The following is an 18713-nucleotide window of genomic DNA, read 5'->3' on the forward strand; positions in this document are numbered from 1 at the left end:
TTTTTTGGGTCAAGATATACTAGAAGGAGGAATATTGCAAATCTTGGTCTCAAACAAAGCTACAGGCACATTTAGCATTTACACTATACAAGTGAGAAATGTGTCAAACAATGTTGAACCAGCAGTTGTATTGTTTGTTTAGCAGCAGCAATGACATTCTGCTGGTATTGTAAATCAACACTATCATTTGAATCTTTTGTTCACAAATGTCTGTTTCACTGAACTGTAAAGTTATAGGCCCTGTTTCAATGTGATGCAAAAGCATATTTTAGTAGTACAAGGCCTTCTTCAACAACAGATTCCTATATTCCTGCTGTTTCTGGTTGGGGCTGCAAGGAAGGGATTGAAAGCATCACCTTCCTAGTTTAAACTAATGCTGGCAGTAAGTAATGAATCAAATTATGTATAGACTTCAACAAAAGATATGAAGATAATATTCCCAGCTGATGATATACTTCTAAGCAAAGCTGCTTTTTCTTTTTTTGCGAAAGATGCTGCCCAGCTTTAGTATGACCTTCAATAATTGAAGTACTTCTGTTGCCATTTGTGTGATCTGCGCTATGTGCTGAGATCCTTTAGAAGTAAAATGTGAAGTACAGTTAGGCTGCTAGGTTTTTTTAACCGTTGTTTGAAAGAACACACACAGAAAATGAATGCGCGTGAATCTGGTACATGTGGTTTGGAAAGGATAGGCTGCTTGTTTTTTGTTTTTAAATAGTGTAGTGAGTATTGTCTGCCTTCAAGGATAGGGCAGCTTGTCTAAATAAAAGCATACTGAAGGAAGAAGCTCTTTTTCTGTAGAATTCAAATTTTACAGGAAGCTAACAAACTTGGTACACATCTGATGTTACCTTTTTATTAATGAATCAGACTTTTTTTTAAAAAAAAGTTGAATGAATTTTTATAATGATTTGGTCATATTATATTAATTTTATCTCCTGTGTCTTTATTTTATATTGCTCTCTTAGTATTTTGAAATGTTAACTGTTTTGGACACTTTGTTGAAGAAGGGTAATGGAATTGCTAGAAATGTCAGCGTAATGAAAAATTCCTAAAACAAAGTATTTAAATAGTTTACCAAGTTACAATAACTGCACTTCAATGTCTGTCTTTCAGATCTTGAACCTGATGACTGTGCTTCTGTGTGCATCTTCAGTGTAGATCATTCACCATCTGTAAATCATCCTATTTGTATCCCTTGTCATGGATTTCAGTCACATCATTCTCCTTTGTCTTCGCCTACTAGACTGCAGGGTCATAAAAGCTATGAAGGAATGTGTGAAGTACCACAATCCAAGTACAGTGCACTAGGTGGTCCTAAGACATTTGAGTGTCCTAGCATTCAAATTACATCTATTTCTCCTAACTGTCATCAAGGAATAGAAGCCAGTGAAAATGAATTGCACACAAATGGCCCTCAAAATGAATATATGGAAAGGCCTTCAAGGGACCATTTGTATCTTCCTCTTGAGCCATCTTACAGGGATTCGTCCCTTAGCCCAAGTCCTGCCAGCAGCATTTCCTCCCGAAGCTGGTTCTCGGATGCCTCCTCTTGTGAGTCGATTTCTCATATTTATGATGATGTGGATTCAGAACTGAATGAAGCTGCTGCTCGATTTACCCTTGGATCACCTTTGGCATCTCCTGGAGGTTCTCCAAGGGGCTGTCCAGTGGATGAACCCTGGCAACAATCTTATGGATTTGGGCATGCCTTGTCACCTAGACAATCTCCTTGTCATTCTCCTAGGACTAGTATCACAGATGAAAATTGGCTTAGCCCTAGGCCAACCTCAAGACCATCATCGCGACCTACATCACCGTGTGGGAAACGGCGACATTCTAGTGCTGAGATCTGTTATGTTGGTTCACTTTCTCCTCACCATTCTCCAACTCCCTCTCCAGGACATTCTCCTAGGGGAAGTATAACTGAAGACACATGGCTAAATTCTTCTCTTCATGGTCTGACTCCTGGCCTTTCACCTTTTCAGTGTTGTGCAGAGACTGACATCCCTCTTAAAACACGAAAGACCTCTGAGGATCAAACTGCCATTATATCAGGAAAAATAGAGCTTTGTTCTGAAGAACAGGGTAGTTTATCACCATCACTTGAAACAGCAATAGATGATAGCTCTGGAGCCCAGCATATGTTAAAAAAAGACTTGTCTGGTGACCAATTTCTTTCTGTTCCTTCACACTTCACCTGGAACAAACCAAAGCCTGGCCATACTCCTATCTTTCGGTAAGTAATTGTGGGAAATGGACTACTTGTGCTGTTGTCTTTACATGTACATATGACTAGAAGTTGATACACTGTAATACAAGATAGTAAGTCTCTTTAGGCAGTTGTATTCGTAAGGTATTTTGTTGAAAACAAATCACCTAGTGCCTTAACATTATATTGCCTCACAAATTACAGCTAAATAACTTGTAAATCATTGAATACGTGTAGAGGTAATTTGGCCTAGACACAGAACTCATTCAAGCATAGTGCTAAGCTATTTTAAGTTTCACTTCCAGTTTTAACTGTTCGAACATGGATAAACTGGTCAATCTTAACTATGGTTTAGGGAAACAAATCTAGCCATGGTTAATTTCCCCCCCCCCATGGCTTATTTCCCCAGGCTATGGTGAAAATTAGTTAAGATAAATCAGTTTTGATTTGGATATAACAATAAATTGCAAACACTTAAAAATGAAAGTCAAAGTTCCTGATCTCTTTGCAGCTTTGCCAGAGAATTAGAGACTAATGAAGAGGGCGGGAAGAGACACAAGCCCATAGTTTAGTGTTGTAAAAAAGGTAAAAAGGTAAAGGACCCCTGGATGGTTAAGTCCAGTCAAAGGCAACTGTGGGGTTGCGGCACATCTCGCTTTCAGGCCGAGGGAGCCGGCATTTGTCCACAGACAGCTTTCTGGGTCATGTGGCCAGCATGACTAAACTGCTTCTGGTGCAACGGAACACTGTGTATCCAAAGTAAACCACAATGACCCGGTTCACATGACATGGTGAGCCAAACTATGGCTTAGCATGACTATGCAAACATGGACTTCCAGAGAGAAGCTTGCAAATTGACCCGCTGGTTGGAGCTGATGGTTGTTGGAGTCCAACAATATCTGGAGGACCACATATGCTGCTGTTATGGTACTATACTCTGTCCTTTGCTAGATGTTCTACAGATGTAGTGTAGAAACAGATAGGGATTTCACCTCTTATCTCTCCCCCTCCCCCTTTTCTCCACCAGAATGTAGCATGTTCAGAATCTTATGATCAAAGTAGGGCACATCCAAACCATACATTTAAAGCACATTTAACACATATTTCAAGCACATGGCTTTCCCCCAATAACCCCAGGAACTGTAGTTTATTAAAGGTGTTGGGAATTGTTGTTCTGTGAGGGGTAAACTATAGTTTCCTCAGGATTCTTTTTTGGGGGAACCCCCCCCTCAATGGTTAACACAGCACACTTTAGGTCTTTCCAATATTCAGCTGGGCAGCTACACGAATATATCCAATTAGGGACGTGAAATGACAAGCCCCCTTGTTGTTTTGAACAGTGTTTAGCAAGGCCAGTTCCAGAGATTTCAGAAGTTGCTGTCCAGACATTTTAGTAATTCAGCAAAGTCCAAAACTGCAACACTTTTTCATAACCCTGGTTTCCAGTATCCTCTCCATCATTGTATTGAATTAGATATCTTCAATTCAAACAGTCTCATACACATCATATACCATTTTTGCACAATTTTTAATGTTTGCTCCCTCCTACTAGCTGATATGGATTAAAATGGGAATGTTAGTCACATATAATTCTAACAACTGCCTTCAATCAAAATATTATTCTCTTACTCTCACATATATTAAAGGCCCTCTGCAGTGCCCATATCAATGTTTAAAAGTAGTTATTTGCATTACCACAATTTTCCTTGGTTGGTTGGTTTTTTCAGATAATTTCATCTGGTCCATTGAAATTGATGGACAAGGCTAACTTGGGTACATTAATTTCAGTGGGTTTATTCCAAGTAGAATTTAGTTGGATACAGCCCACAGAGTTTATGTTGGGTATGTTGAGCCCACTCTTCTCCTTTAGATCTCCCTGATAGAAAAATGAGAGTGCTTTAAATAATGCGTACCCATTTCCCTTCTTTTATCAGTGCAGTGGAACGAATTGGGTATTATTACTTAACATTTGTTTACTAGCCAGATGTCTGAAATCAGAAGGCTTTTTTAGATTTACTCTGATTTTGAATTAGCAATTCAACAATCCTTTAATCCTTTTAGGGTTATCAGTCATGGGTTATCAGCCATAGCTATTGGTGACTGCCTAAACAGAAACAAAATATATCTTAACTGTGTATTGCTCAGTAACATTAGAAACTAAGCTACATTAAATAAACAAAGCCTTCAAATACATTTGTTGACCTGGGAATAAATGTCCCCATAAATTCAGCAGGTACCTTTGAAGTTATTAGGTGTTAGAAGAATAAACAGCTTAATGTTTATGCACCGTCTAATGGATCTTTAAAAATGCAGTTACATTTAAAAAGTTAACACAGGTGCGTGTGTTTGCCCTGTGGTGTTCCGATTTTCAGTCTTTTAGCAATGGCAAACATTCTGACACCAGTTTAAATAAACTTTGGTGCTCTTAAGCATTAGTGTTTGATCCTGAAACCACAATTGCTTTGCATTTTCCTAGGAACTGGAGCCAGAAAGACAAACTTACTGGCTGTTGGAGCATCCAGACTTCCCTAAATAAAGCTCCATGTTCAATTACCAATGTAATAGTGGAAGATAACCTACACATACAGTGGTACCTTGGGTTAAGAACTTAATTCGTTCTGGAGATCCGTTCTTAACCTGAAACGGTTCTTAACCTGAGGTACCACTTTAGCTAATGGGGCCTCCTGCTGCCGCCACGCCGCTGCTGTGCAATTTCTGTTCTCATCCTGAAACAAAGTTCTTAACCCGAGCTACTATTTCTGGGTTAGTGGAGTCTGTAACCTGAAGCGTCTGTAACCCGAGGTACCACTGTACTTGATTCTTCAAAATTGTGTAGTGCAAGGTCAGAAGCAAAAGAGAGAGGAAAAAACCTTGAAATGAACAGTATAGGCTAAGGCAACATTTGCTATATAAAGGTAAAGGACCCCTGACAGTTAAGTCCAGTCGCGGACTACTCTGGGGTTGCGGTGCTCATCTTGCTTACTGACCGAGGGAGCCGATGTTTGTCCGCAAACAGTTTTTCCGGTTATGTGGCCAGCATGACTAAGCCGCTTGTGGCGAAACCAGGGCAGTGCACAGAAACGCCGTTTACCTTCCCGCTGGAGTGGTACCTATTTATCTACTTGCACTTTGATGTGCTTTCAAACTGTTAGGTTGGCTGGAGTTGGGACTGAGCAATGGGAGCTCACCCCGTCGCAGGGATTCAAACTGCCGACCTTCCGATTGGCAAGCCCTAGGCTCAGTGATTTAGACCACAGTGCCACCATGCATCCCAACATTTGCTATACTTTGTGTAAATAGGTTTGGGGCAATTGATGCTATTTGCCTAAGAGCAGCCAGTAGCCTGACATGCAGTTTGACAAAAGAACTTAGGTTTAACAATATTGCCCCTGTTTCTCAAGGTTAGAGCTGTAAAATAGAAAGAGTTTTGTGGCTGATCACTCTGCTCTTTGCCCACTTGCATGTTAAAGCAGTACACACTTTCTGCATTAGCTTTGCAATGCTTCTCTTGCTTGGTATTTCTTAGCCAGTTCTGCCATAGATACTGGGCACTGGTAACTGCTGTGCTATCAGACAAACAAATATTTAAGTAATAACCATAAAGAATTCAATTAAGCCTGTCATAGTCAAGTTGAACTACAGTGTATGTGTCATTAGTGTTTCTATGTTCAGATGCTAGATTTACTAAGTGGTTTCCATTTTTTATATGTTATACTTGGACTAGTTTTAGTCGCAAATAATTTTTCTGTCCTCCTGTGAAATTGGCTAGCTGTCTTGGAGCAGTCAGCTGGGTAATTTGAGGTGGTGGTGTATATTTGTTTCGTTTTTCATAAATGAGATCAATTTAGTGTAGCATTCTTAATAGTACATTGACCTCTCACTGCAGGCTTCTCTTGATGGTGGGATATGAGAAATACTAATAAGCAAAAAAGGTTTTTGGGTAATGTTCTCCCTAATGAACATTTAAAAAATCTGCATCTTTTCTCTGATAGTTTGTTTACTCAAAAATACATTGCTAGCAGATATGCTTTTTACCTTGGTCCCCTCTACTTATTTAAAGTTTAGCTCTTATTTTGAGTAATGCTGACATTTCTTCTGGTATTTTTGTAGGAATTCTCAGTGCTTCATTCTCTTTCCTCTAATGTTAGAGGAGAAAATAATAGTGAATAAAGTGTATGCATTTAATTATAATACAGCTGCTATTATTATCTGCTATTGACAGAGCAGTTGCCAACAAGTGGTGATCATTCTAATAAGAACTCTCATGATTTCTATCAAGTTTGATAATACTATATTTATTATTTATTCATATATGCCCTTGCAGCTTGGGTGAACAAATTCACCTAAGTTTACAAGAAATGCATGCTTTCCTCCTTGGTTTTTCATCTTCTGAAACATGGAAAAAGGTGGATGGTAAGATGACTTAGCTAATTAAGGGTTCTGCTTCTAACCTGGAAAAGGCTGCATGGATTGCATTAAGTTAGGAGGACAGCACTTAATTATGGAAGGTGATCTTAAGTAATCCAGACATCTATCAAAGAAAGCTATCTATTGAGAAAGAGGCAGTCTTAGCCATATTCAGTAGGCTAGGGTTTGCAGGTGTCTGTTTATGCTCCAGAGGAAAGCTTAGGCAATCGCTGTATTACAAGCAGCAGTCTTTCCATGACTTCAGAAATGTGGGTTTACAGCCTGGCTAATGAATATTTTGGAATAATGCAAAAGTTTATTGTGGGGAGGGGGGCTCAATTACCATAGTTATTGGCTTTGTAGTATTATACTTCATTGAAGAATGAATTTCAGATTAAGATTAATGTTAGCCTTAATAAGAATTATGGTTCTGAATGCAGGCTTAACTGCTCATGATGGCCACATTGTATTTAAACAGTTTAAAGTAAATAACTTTTAAAATTTGATCCTGCTATGTTTGTTTGATCCTGCTTAGACTTCTGTTTTGTTTTGTTAGCCAATCTTTTATTTATAATGCTACAATAAAGATAAGTAAGAATCCCTCTATGGCTGCTAATAACATTTAAAAATTGTTTAAACATCTTGAAAGACCAGTAACAATAGAAAGCCCATATATGCATTCCTTAGACTGAATGATCAGGGTTTTTTTAAATAGATCTTTTAATGTATTTAAATAAGAACCTAAACTTCAATAACGCATAAGAACAAAGAAGAAGAAAAAGGAAAACAACGAAACTGAGTGAAAACGAAAATTAAACTTGTACACAAATAGTACAAACTTGGGTTGCTTCATTCACATTCCCTGGAAAAACCTATTATTGGTGTTGGGGTAGTAACATTTTTTAAAATACTTGTTTTATTTTTAAATATCAGGATATTTTCTTTGAATGATCACATAGTTGGGCTCAAACTGTTCCACTCTTCTGATCAACTCAAGAAGTAAAATCTGTCCCAAGTAGGCCTCTCTCATAATTCTTAGTGGGTGAAGTGGTTAATATGAGAGGAAGTGCTGGCTATGATATGCTGGACTAAAATATATGTTTTGGATGGGATCGTTGTTCTCTTTTACCAAGCACACAGCTTTGGGTGCACCATATGTGGAATGGTGAGGGAGAAAGGGGACACCCACCTAGCCAGCCAGATCAACTGAATTAACCCTGGTAATCAGTGCAGTGAAAGATGTCACAGCCAGATGGCTCTCACATCCGACCAAAGGATACAGGGCTTCTGTTAAGGGTTGGTTTTTTGAGTTAAATTTTGCAGAAGAGATTGGGTGAGGACTTCTGCATGCAGTGAAGGTTTATGAAAATGCAACAAATGTCACTTTTGCACATGGTAGTCTCTCCTCATTCATACTGTGTCCTTTCCATGGTGGCAATTGCCTTATAATTGACCACATTACCCTTGTCCAATGGTGGACAAGGTCCACCATTGCATGAAATATTTTACTGTATTCAATAGATTTTTATTCTGTTTGATTTTTGTATGCTCACTTTTATTACTGTATTTGTAGTGCTTGCTGCCCTTGGCGCTGTTTAGGAGTTGAAAGTGCAGGGTATAAATGTATTAAATAATGAAATCTGTTCACTTCTTGTTTTTAGCACATCTTCGTTGCCTCCCCTAGACTGGCCTTTGCCTACTCAATATGGACAGTGTGAATTGAAAATAGAAGTGCAACCAAAAACTCATCATAGAGCACATTATGAAACAGAAGGCAGTAGAGGAGCAGTAAAAGCATCAACTGGTGGCCATCCTGTAGTGAAGGTAAAAGATGCTAATATAATGTTTTATCCGTGAACTACTGTTAACTTTGAATGTTAATGAAGATTGTAATAGAGGTGTGTGTTGAATGATAAATTTTGAAGCATTGTTATCTTGCTCTCCAACCTAAAAAGAGTCACATGGCAGCTTGCAAAGATCAGTTCCTGCTCTCAGCCTTGCAATCTAAAGGCATGGCACTGGTGGATTGGCTGGTTTCAGGTGACAATTGATGGAGGGAGGAGTCTGATGAAGGTGGCTTCTCTGCAGAGCTGATTGGGACACTATTTCTCTTCTATCCCTCTGAGGTAGCCCAATGAAATTATCTTTGTACAGCCGGACTTGAGAACCTGTGCCCCTCCATATATTGTTGGACTCCATCAGCCCTAGCCAAGATGATCAAGAATGCCAAGAGTTGTAGTTCAGTAAGCCTGGAGGGCTTCGGTCCCTTCATCTCAGAGCTACAAAAATAAGGTTGACAGTCCTTTGTACAAGTATTAGAAAAGCTTTAAATTTTGTTCATCCCTGATTATCTGTGGCAAATGACTGTTACTTTCAAGGGATGAGGTGCATTTTCTCTGCTCTGGTAATAGCTTCTGTGCCACTAATGGAGAGAAGTGTGTTGAAGAGCAACATTACTGAGGTTTCATGTATAGTTCTCATATTCAGGGGTTGTTGTTGTTGTTTTTTTGCCTTAAAGATCCTGTCTCAAGATAGAAAAGAAAACCAGATTGCCAAGAAATTAGTTTTCAGAAAATTACAAGTTATGTTTGATAATAAGTGAAACCATACATTATGTTTATGCTCTGTTAGTTGGGACTTATCTTGCTTACTTTGTGGACTGTGTTTTTAGAAATATGCACAATTAGAAAAAGCTAGTTTTAATAGATGTGATAATAGTTGAGTTTGTCCTAAAGAATTAGATGGAAAATGTAGTAGAAGGTGGTACTTTTTGTTAGAAACTGTCTGTAGGGCAGGGGCATGGAGGATATCAAGTTCCACAGAATATTCCATTGAGGAGAGTGCTGTTCCACTTAGTTCCTTCTTGTGGGCTTACCATGGGCATCTGGTTGACCACTGAGAACAGAATGGTGGATAGGTGAGTCTTTGGCCTGATCCAGCAGAATTCCTATTGAAACTAATTAGGCATGCTATCCTATGAGCAGTTTCCTAGCAATAGGATCCATACTCCAGTCCAGAAGGCAAGCGTGACTTGACTGTGTTCGGGAATTTTGGTAGGAGCAATGACTAACACCTGCTCAACATGTCATTTTTATATACCGTACAGATTACTCGCAATTTACACACATTCAACTTTTCAGCATTCAACTTTATGTGCTTAGCATGAATGAATGAGGCATAAAGGGAGTGAGCGTCTGGGGAAAATAACTTTGGCAATCCTACCCACCATTGTACCCATTGTGTTTTGATTATATGCAATTTTGGCTTTATGTGCTACATAACTCCAGCGTAAGTTGATAGTTGTCTGTATAACACAAGTGGGCTTTGAGATAAACGTAATACCATCTATATGAAGAAGCACTGGGATTTTTTAAATTATCAGTTCAGGTTGGGAGATGGGAAGGAAGAAATTTCCTAAATTGTATAATTTATGTAACAATTAAATAGAACCTTGTTTTACTTCCCTGGATAGAAATATTGAGTCTGAAACAGAACCCACAGATCAAGTTCAAATTTTCACAGTATTAGAATACAGCTCTTACTTTTTAAAAAAGCAGCTGTTTATCCAAGTAAAACTACTCCTTTTTAATCAAGAGGGCAAACACTCCCCAGGTGAAGAGTCTAGTTGTATTATATATTTTTCTTTTTCCTCTGCTTGTTTCAAATATCTCTTCTTTTTTAGATTTGCCATATGTATGTATGACTTTAGCACTACTTAGTAGGTATTGGACTGCTTTGAAAGTAAGTTAGGATGTATGCGGCATTTCACCCCCATTTGTGTTATTCATGAAGTTTATACACATATGTGCTCATGCACATAGGTTCAGTAACTGATACTGAAATGTATGTGATCTATAGGAGCTAATGTAAAGGGATGGCAGCCGCCCATGCAGGAGATACACTACTATTCCTTATTACAACTAAAACTCAGTTGCTGATCTGTACAGTCATTATTCAGTGTCATCTTGTGAAGAGGGAAGAAGTTGAGTGGTCTTCAGTCTGTACAGTTTTAGTTAACTGTGCTGTCTTGCTTTCTTGCTCACCAGTTGGTGCTGGGCACACCAGTCCTTCCATTCTCCCCTTGCCTTTGTGTGAACTTAAGTTATCCAGAGAACTTTTATAACTGGACAGCCTATAGATATAGTTAAAGGTAAAGGTAAATAAAAATGCTGCTGTTCTAAGAGATTTACCCATAGCACTTTTCTACTGTTTGTCCACTTTCAAGTGTGCATTAATGTGTCCAATTTGAGTGATCATCTCTTCTATTTCAGTAGTGCAGTTGACTTTCTGAGTTGCTTCTACAGTTTTTGATTGAGAGAGATGCAGTCTTCAAAAAACAGCCTCTGTAAACAAAGTCTTGAAGCAGCTTGCCAAAAGTGTAGTTTATGTGGAGCTGGGATTATTGAACTAACTTTGGATAAGCTGATAGTTTACAAGGATTTTTCTTGTTTTATAATGGTTATTAGAACCAGTTAAGTGTTGCAATGTGAGATTGCTAGAAACCTAAGCACCATGCATAGCCTTTTATAGAATAACATCTTAGCAGTAAGTATTAAAACTGGTTGTTTACAACTTTTATTTTGAAATAAGTTGGCTTGTGTGAAAGGAACATTACTAGGACCACTTCTATAATTAAGCAAAATAAAGTGTGCTGAGCTTGGAGTTCATATGAGAGCCTTTCCACAAAGCTTACATTATTTGATGGGGGCAGTATTGGGGTATGAATTATAAGGTATTGGAAAGTAATAAGAAATACCAGTCAGGATTCTCACTGGGTGGCCTTGGACAAGTTCCTGTTTCAGCTAATAAAGCTCATGGACTGGTGGTGAGGATAAATGAAGATAACCTAGAGTTTCTTGGAAGATTGGTGGGATACAAATGCATTGAAAATGAGATGAAATTTAGTTTAGCCTTGAATTGAATTTAGAACATTTCTGACCATAATTACTAAAGGAGCTTTCCCCACTCATTCATCACAACTTGACTGTCATGTTAGTCTGTTGTGCCTCTGTTTCTGGTGGCTGTTCTTTCTTGTATTTTCTTTTTTAAATAGAGATCTCCAAGGGCTCCATCATTTATTATCAGTTTTTAGGTCCAAACTAGTTAAAAAAGTGAGAGATCTGTGAACATATCGGTTGCATTTCAAAATCTTCTATTTCACTCTTATTACTACTGCATTGGTAGTAGGTTTGAATCAGGGTTGTGCAGTGGAGAAAGGGAAGATTAACCCTAACCATGTGTCATCTTTCCATTTTTAAATCCCCTACCAGTTGCTGCTTGCCCCATGAAGAGAATATTAAAATGTCTTGCAGTTACTCCATTAAGCACAAACTGATCTTGTGCCACTCTGTTTTATTTTCCCTCTGTGCATGCAGTTGGGATTTTCCTGAAGCTGGTACAACTATATGTGTCTAGAAGTTAGCACTTAATTATGAAATCTCTGGCCTGGTAGCTGGAGAGTTTGCAAGAGAATTGATAAGGTGATGGTGATGAAAATGTTGTTTAACATTGGAGCATAATGTTTAATATTAGCTTGCCTTTTCCAGCCCTTCCATTGTATGTTCTCAAGATGCTTACCCCCAGCACCTTTGAGGCTGTTCTGTATGTTGGTGGTTAAATACAGAATAAACTGCCAATCTGCTAAAGGAGGTGGGGAGTCAAAACTAGAAGATACAAAAAACGAACTTTGACTAAAATGACGTTTTAAAGTTTGCCTGTTCAATTTTCTTTGCTATATGCATGCTCATTTTATATTTTTGAAATTTATTACAAGTACCTGTTCTGCACCAGTTCTCTGCACCAGCCCCCCAATCTGGATTGTGTGGGTTATTTTCTGCAAGGACCTATATAAGATGGTAACTTCAGATCTGGAAATTTAAAGGTCTAACCAAAATAATTCTAATGCTGTATAATATGGTAACATTATTTCATTCCAAAATGTCAGTTACTAATTCAAACAATATGGTCAAAAGTTTAACCTTGTTTTTAAATTTTATTTTTATTGCTTTTCTTAAGTTTAAACAACAACGCGTGCACACATATCACAACATACACAACAGAAACAAAGTTTAACTTTGTAATAAACATCAGTATACATCTTTGGTTGAAAGCATCGTGTTCTAGATATTTTCAAATTTAAAAAATGCATACATACTGATTTTCATAAATTCATCTCGCTCTACATAAAAGCAGAGCTATCCACCTGTAACACACTAGTACAATTAGTTTTTTCAGGGGGAAACTATTGTAGCTTATCCTTTGGTGACCTTCTCTCTTCAGCCTTTCAGCTTTAGTTTAACTTAGCATCCACTGACCTTTGCTATGGAAACGATACAGAAACACACAAACAACTTGGCAGAGTTTCCTCCATAAAGCAATGGGTTGTGTGTTACAGTATACAGTTACTAGCAGAGGGTTTTTAGAGGTCAGTAGTGACAGTGTGCTGTAACTTTTTCATTATTTACAACATTCTGTTTGATCCCTTGGGTGAAGAGTATATGATTATGTTTACAAAATGAAAGTGTATGATTGTGTTGCACACGAGTGTGTTTAGATTTAACTGGAGCAGATGCTGGTAGTAAATATAAATTTATTTTAAATATACTGTGCTCCCTTTTGTAATATTACACTTCTAGCTCATCTCCTCTCCCTTCAACCACCAGTTTAATTTACTATCTTTGTGTAAAGGACATATGGTTGCATATTCAACAGGCTGGCATTGGTGTCAGTAATCTAATTAAACTTAATATTTATGGGAGATTTATCACTGCCTAACTTGTATGAGGATTTTGGATTTTACAGAAGGACAACAATGCAGCTGTCATTCCAAGTAGACACACACATTTTCTTTCTGGAAGACTTGTAAAGGGCGAAATCATGCAAAACTCTTCTGCATGGGTGGATTCATAGTTAGGAAGACTGCATGGAACAGAACTATTGTGGGGACATAGATTGGTGCCTTACACCAGACCAGTTTATCTGTCAGTCCTAGGGCTGTCTACTCTGACTGGCAATGGCTCTTTAGGGTCTCAGGAAAAGGTCTTGTTCTTTACTTGTTACCTGGTTCTTTTAACTGGAAATAACTGGGACCTTCTCTGTACAAAGTATGTGTGCTACCCCTGAATTATGGTCAAATGTCTCTCAGAAACCTTAATGCCAAGAAAAAGAATCTTGAGACAATATTGATGATAGTTATTCTGGTTTTTTAACTCCTCAGCTTCCTCTCCAAGGAGATGTACAATAAAATAGTCTGTACACGATACAGTAAAGCACAATACAGTTGGAACATCCACTCTGGCACAACCTATTTTATTTATTTATTTATTTATTTTATATATATTTGTACTGAGCAATATCTTGTTTTCAACATCATGATATATCACTAGCTAAATATGATATCTCGATATATCACAATATATATCTGTGGTGGTGGAGGGCCTTGCTGGGCCTCCCCATGGCGGCAGAGGGTCCCGCCATACCTCCCTGGAGTGGCAGAGGGTGTGTCGTGTTTCCCCACAGCAGCAGAGGGCCTTGACGAGGCTTCCTGCGGTGGTGGAGGGCCTTAAAATTTAAGAAGGCAATAGATTTAATAAAAATATTAAATAAACTTCCATATAATATATTTAATATATTTTCAACTAACTTAAGAATAGTTTAAGTGATTTACTAGTCAAGTTGCATCTGCTTCCCCACTCAATGGTCTAAGTGGTATCTTTGCATGCATAAGCCCCACTGAATTCAACTAAACTAACTTCTACCTTCCTGGGAGCAAGCCTCATTCAATTCAGTAGGGCTTGCTTGTGAGTGGACACAAATTTGCTTGCACTGCTTACTGAAAAACACCCTCCCCATCATTCTCACATAGTACCCAACCTCCCATTTCAGCATAAGGTAGCCAGCTAAATTTCCCCTCCATTTGCCCTCCCACAGAAGAGCCCCCCCAAAAGCCCTCATCTCACCAACCTCTTCCTTTATATCCAAGGGAAGGGAGGGCAAGCAAGCAAAATATAGTCTCCTTTAAATAAAAAAACCCTTCCTTTTTGACATGGAGGAAAGTTATTTAGGGGGAACCAACAACGTAAACACCACCAGAAAATTAAAAAAAAAACCCCGCTTCTCTTTTTTCACTGGTGGGGTTGTGAGAGAAGAAAGAAGTGCTTTCCAGTACTTTGTTTAGTTCTTTGTTTGCTGCTGGATCTTGACTGTCTAGCTGTGGGGGGGGGGGGGTTCCTCCTGGATTGGTAGCAGGTTCTACATAATTAGCTGAGTTCTAAGTGGAAAGACACGGGTGTCGCTGTGGGTTAAACCACAGAGCCTAGGGCTTTCCGATCAGGAGGTCAGCGGTTTGAATCCCTGCAACGGGGTGAGCTCCCGTTGCTCGGTCCCTGCTCCTGCCAACCTAGCAGTTTGAAAGCATGTCAATGTGCAAGTAGATAAATAGGTACCACTCCGGTGGGAAGGTAAACGGTGTTTCCGTGCGCTGCTCTGGTTCGCCAGAAGTGGCTTAGTCATGCTGGCCACATGACCCGGAAGCTGTCTGTGGACAAACGCCGGCTCCCTTGGCCAGTAAAGCGAGATGAGTGCCGAAACCCCAGAGTCGTCCGCGACTAGACCTAATGGTTAGGGTTCCCTTTACCCTTTAAGTGGAAAGATACTGGTGAAGCTGAAAGAGTTTGCTGGTTTGTGTGAGGGCTTTTCTTATCGGTTAGGAGGGAGAGACAAACAAAGCTGGATATACCATGCCAGCAAATAATCTGCAAAGTAAAGTATCGTTCAGCTGAGGTGCCCCCTGGGAAGCTGTTAGTGTCCACTTTTTGTTCACCGGTATATTGCTTTGGTGAAACACTTAGCACAATGTTATTTCAATACTAGTATTCAATGATACGGCGATTTATCACACATCCCTAATCTATATATCTGTATTTTGGGGGTTTTCAGAGCTAGCCCTGCAGATGGCAACAACTGTGTAAACAAAATAGATTTTTAGTATTCTCTTGAAATAAAACTTTTTTCAAGCAAAATATGGAAAGTGCACATGGAAAGTGTTACGTTGCCATATTGTGAATGTGGGCATAAGTATTCTTCACAAGAAAGACCCTAAGCAAAGAATAGGCAGGAATCTGGTACTTTACTTTTAGTTTTGCCTTAAAAAAGGTAGAATCTCAGTTCTGACAACATATTCCTGAAAGAGCATGTGTTCAAGTAAAAGCAGTCTTGGACTTAAATGGTGGAGTAGTTTTCCTTTCATTTGCTGAGGTAGTGCTCATTAAGTACGGTAGTCAATGCTCTTTCTGTGAAGTTCCTGAAGTTCACTAGAAATATTTTGAGCGTCTGTTGTGCATCAACACAACCTGGAATTCAGTAAGTTCAAAGTGTCTGTGGGTGAGAATATTATTCAAGTTTTCAATGATACACAGTAATGTATAGCTGCTTATTTTGGCTGTTTTAATATGGAAGCAAACACTGCAGGATACAAAAGTGGTAAATACATTACAAGACCAAAATGGAATTTGTAGTCCTGTGTTCTTCCTGGAGGTGCTTCTTTTTACCATCTTCATTTTGCTTCAGCACCATCATGTCAAGAGCTCATCTCCACCCAGATGGTTTATGGTAACCTTACTAGCTTACCCTCTGGTCTTCAGGTACAAGTGCTAAATTCCAGGTTAGTCAATAACAATTTTTCCTCATCCATTTGTGATTAATTGTGGATAAGGAGGCTGAGTTGGTGTGTAGTACTGAGACTTGGTGAGCTGGGAGGAGTTAGTCTATCTGGGCTGTTCCTTTTTGGGTACTCAGTGCAAGCATAAGTATAGGCTTGTGAGATCTCTATAGGAATTCCATAAGTCATCCTGTTCAGTCATGTGCCAGGCTTGAGTGTTTGCGTCTTGTACTGGGGTCTAGGGATTGATTAGGGATTCTGCTGGTGTATCAGCCACCTTGCTTCCCATTGGTTTCCCTGCCTGAGCTGATGTAGATGATCCCTGAGTTGATGTTGAGGAAGATTGATCTGGGAAAATTTGCCGAGACCATTATATCCAGCTTGATTGGCACGCATATGAAAGCCTTGGTCAGTCTGTGGTTATGCAGATGGCTCAGGCAGATGACACAATGCTGCATATTATTATTGTTTCAATTGTTTCTGTGTTGCTTGCTGGTTTTAACTTGGGTTTTTTGCCTGGGATTGTTGCCTTGTTGTAGTGTTTTTATTCTGAATTGTGTTTACACGAACCACCCAGGGAACCTGGTTGGAAGTACAATATATAAATGTATTCAATAAATACAAAGCAACATTATTGCAGGGCAACATTTGCATGGGGAGAATTGGTGGACAGTTTAGGTTCTTAACCACTGTGGTCTAATTGACCCCAGTGCCATGATTAGTAAAACACTTCTCTTTTTTAAGCATAGGATCATCAAGACATGTAGAACCGTTCTTATTTTGTTGTTCCAGAACAAGTCTATAACGTCTTCCAGCCAGTGTAAATGTTTAAAAATAAAATATTGGAGAATACTTATACTGAGTTTCCCTAGCACATTGCATTATGTGGCAGTTAATTTAAGATTAGTACAGTTGATACAGCACATTGCTGCTTCCTTAAAATATCCTAGTTTATAACATCGTGTCCCCAACAGCTGTTGGAGTTTGTGGGAAACCCGGCAGTAGTAAGGCCATGCTGGTTCATAAATGTCAAAATGCTGTATTTACCTTATTGGGGCCAATTAACATGGGCAACCTTCCTGCCAAGTAGTATCTCTCTGCCTGTCCCGCCCATCACTTTGGTGTAGAATCCAGGTGAAATTTAAGCTGGTGAAGAGCACCCCCTCTTGTTTAACCCTCATTTGGCACCTGGATATAGCTTTCTGAATGCTTAATAGATGAGCCAGACTAGCAGCCTTGTCAGGTGATGTCTCATTTCTTATTCCTGGGATACGGCGATTATATTCCCCACAACACAATGGGGAGTTATTGTAGGGAGTGATTGTGAATTTTGATTGTATTTGATACATTTCTTGATGAGCCAGGAAGCCAAGTCACTAGTTGGGTTTAAGTAAGCTGCTGTCATTTCTGTTCAGCAGTAAAGCGATATTTAAAGTACTGTAATTCCTTCACTGAGGTCCAGCTCTGAGGGACTTCTGGTGGTTCCCTCACTGTGAGAAGTGATGTTATAGGGAACCAGGCAGAGGGCCTTTTCGGTAGTGGCACCCACTCTGTGGAACGCCCTCCCATCAGATGTCAAGGAAATAAACAAGTATCTGACTTTTAGAAGACATCTGAAGGCAGCCCTGTTTAGGGAAGTTTTTAATGTTTGATGTTTTATCGTGTTTTTAATTTTCTGTTGGGAGCCGCCCAGGTTGACTGGGGAAACCCAGCCAGATGGGTGGGGCATACATAATAAATTATTATTATTATTATTATTATTATTATTATTATTATTATTATTATTCATGAGTTACAAAGATTGCAATGAATGTATGGAAACTATTTTAAGTGGTGGTAGTAGAATTCATATTTAAAGTTTTTTAAGTAGGTACAGCTTAAAAAAATGTATACCTTGAGACAAATTCAAAACCAGTAGACTCCATAATCATGCCTTTTAAATTATTTGGACTCTTGTAAGTAAATGTATTTATGTGTAACTTACATTCGTAATGCATTAACGTCTGTTTTTTAGTATTTGGGCAAAGCCAATTTCTTTTACAAAACTGGGATTCAGAAGCTATCTTTTTTTCTTTTTTATTAGCTCCTGGGTTATAGTGAAAAGCCAGTAAACCTACAGATGTTCATTGGGACAGCGGATGATCGTTATCTACGGCCACATGCCTTCTACCAAGTGCATAGAATCACGGGTAAAACAGTTGCTACTGCTAGTCAAGAGATAATTATTGCAAGCACAAAGGTCTTGGAAATTCCACTTCTTCCTGAAAACAATATGTCAGCCAGGTACGTCAAAAGATACGTTCAAGCAGATCAACATATTGCATTCCAGGTTTCTCAGCCATATTTAGGGAAGTGTTGTTACCAACTTCTTAGGAAATGTGTGCTATCTTCTAATGATGGCTTCTCACCAATTGCAACTGAAAAGACTTTAACAAG

The 18713-nt window shown here is 38.9% G+C and overlaps 1 protein-coding gene across 1 annotated transcript in view; it reads left to right on the forward strand.

Annotated features, from left to right (window-relative positions):
* Window positions 1-18713, forward strand: part of NFATC3 (nuclear factor of activated T cells 3) — a 50753-nt gene that overhangs the window by 14927 nt on the left and 17113 nt on the right. The window contains exons 2-4 of the mRNA XM_083514927.1: window positions 1117-2239; window positions 8281-8443; window positions 18361-18560. Of these exons, the coding sequence (XP_083371053.1) occupies window positions 1117-2239; window positions 8281-8443; window positions 18361-18560 (1486 nt within the window). The remainder of the gene's footprint in view (window positions 1-1116; window positions 2240-8280; window positions 8444-18360; window positions 18561-18713) is intronic.

This window comes from Podarcis liolepis (genome assembly GCF_965112155.1).
Source record: "Podarcis liolepis genome assembly, chromosome: 7".
NCBI classification, from domain to species: domain Eukaryota; kingdom Metazoa; phylum Chordata; class Lepidosauria; order Squamata; family Lacertidae; genus Podarcis; species Podarcis liolepis.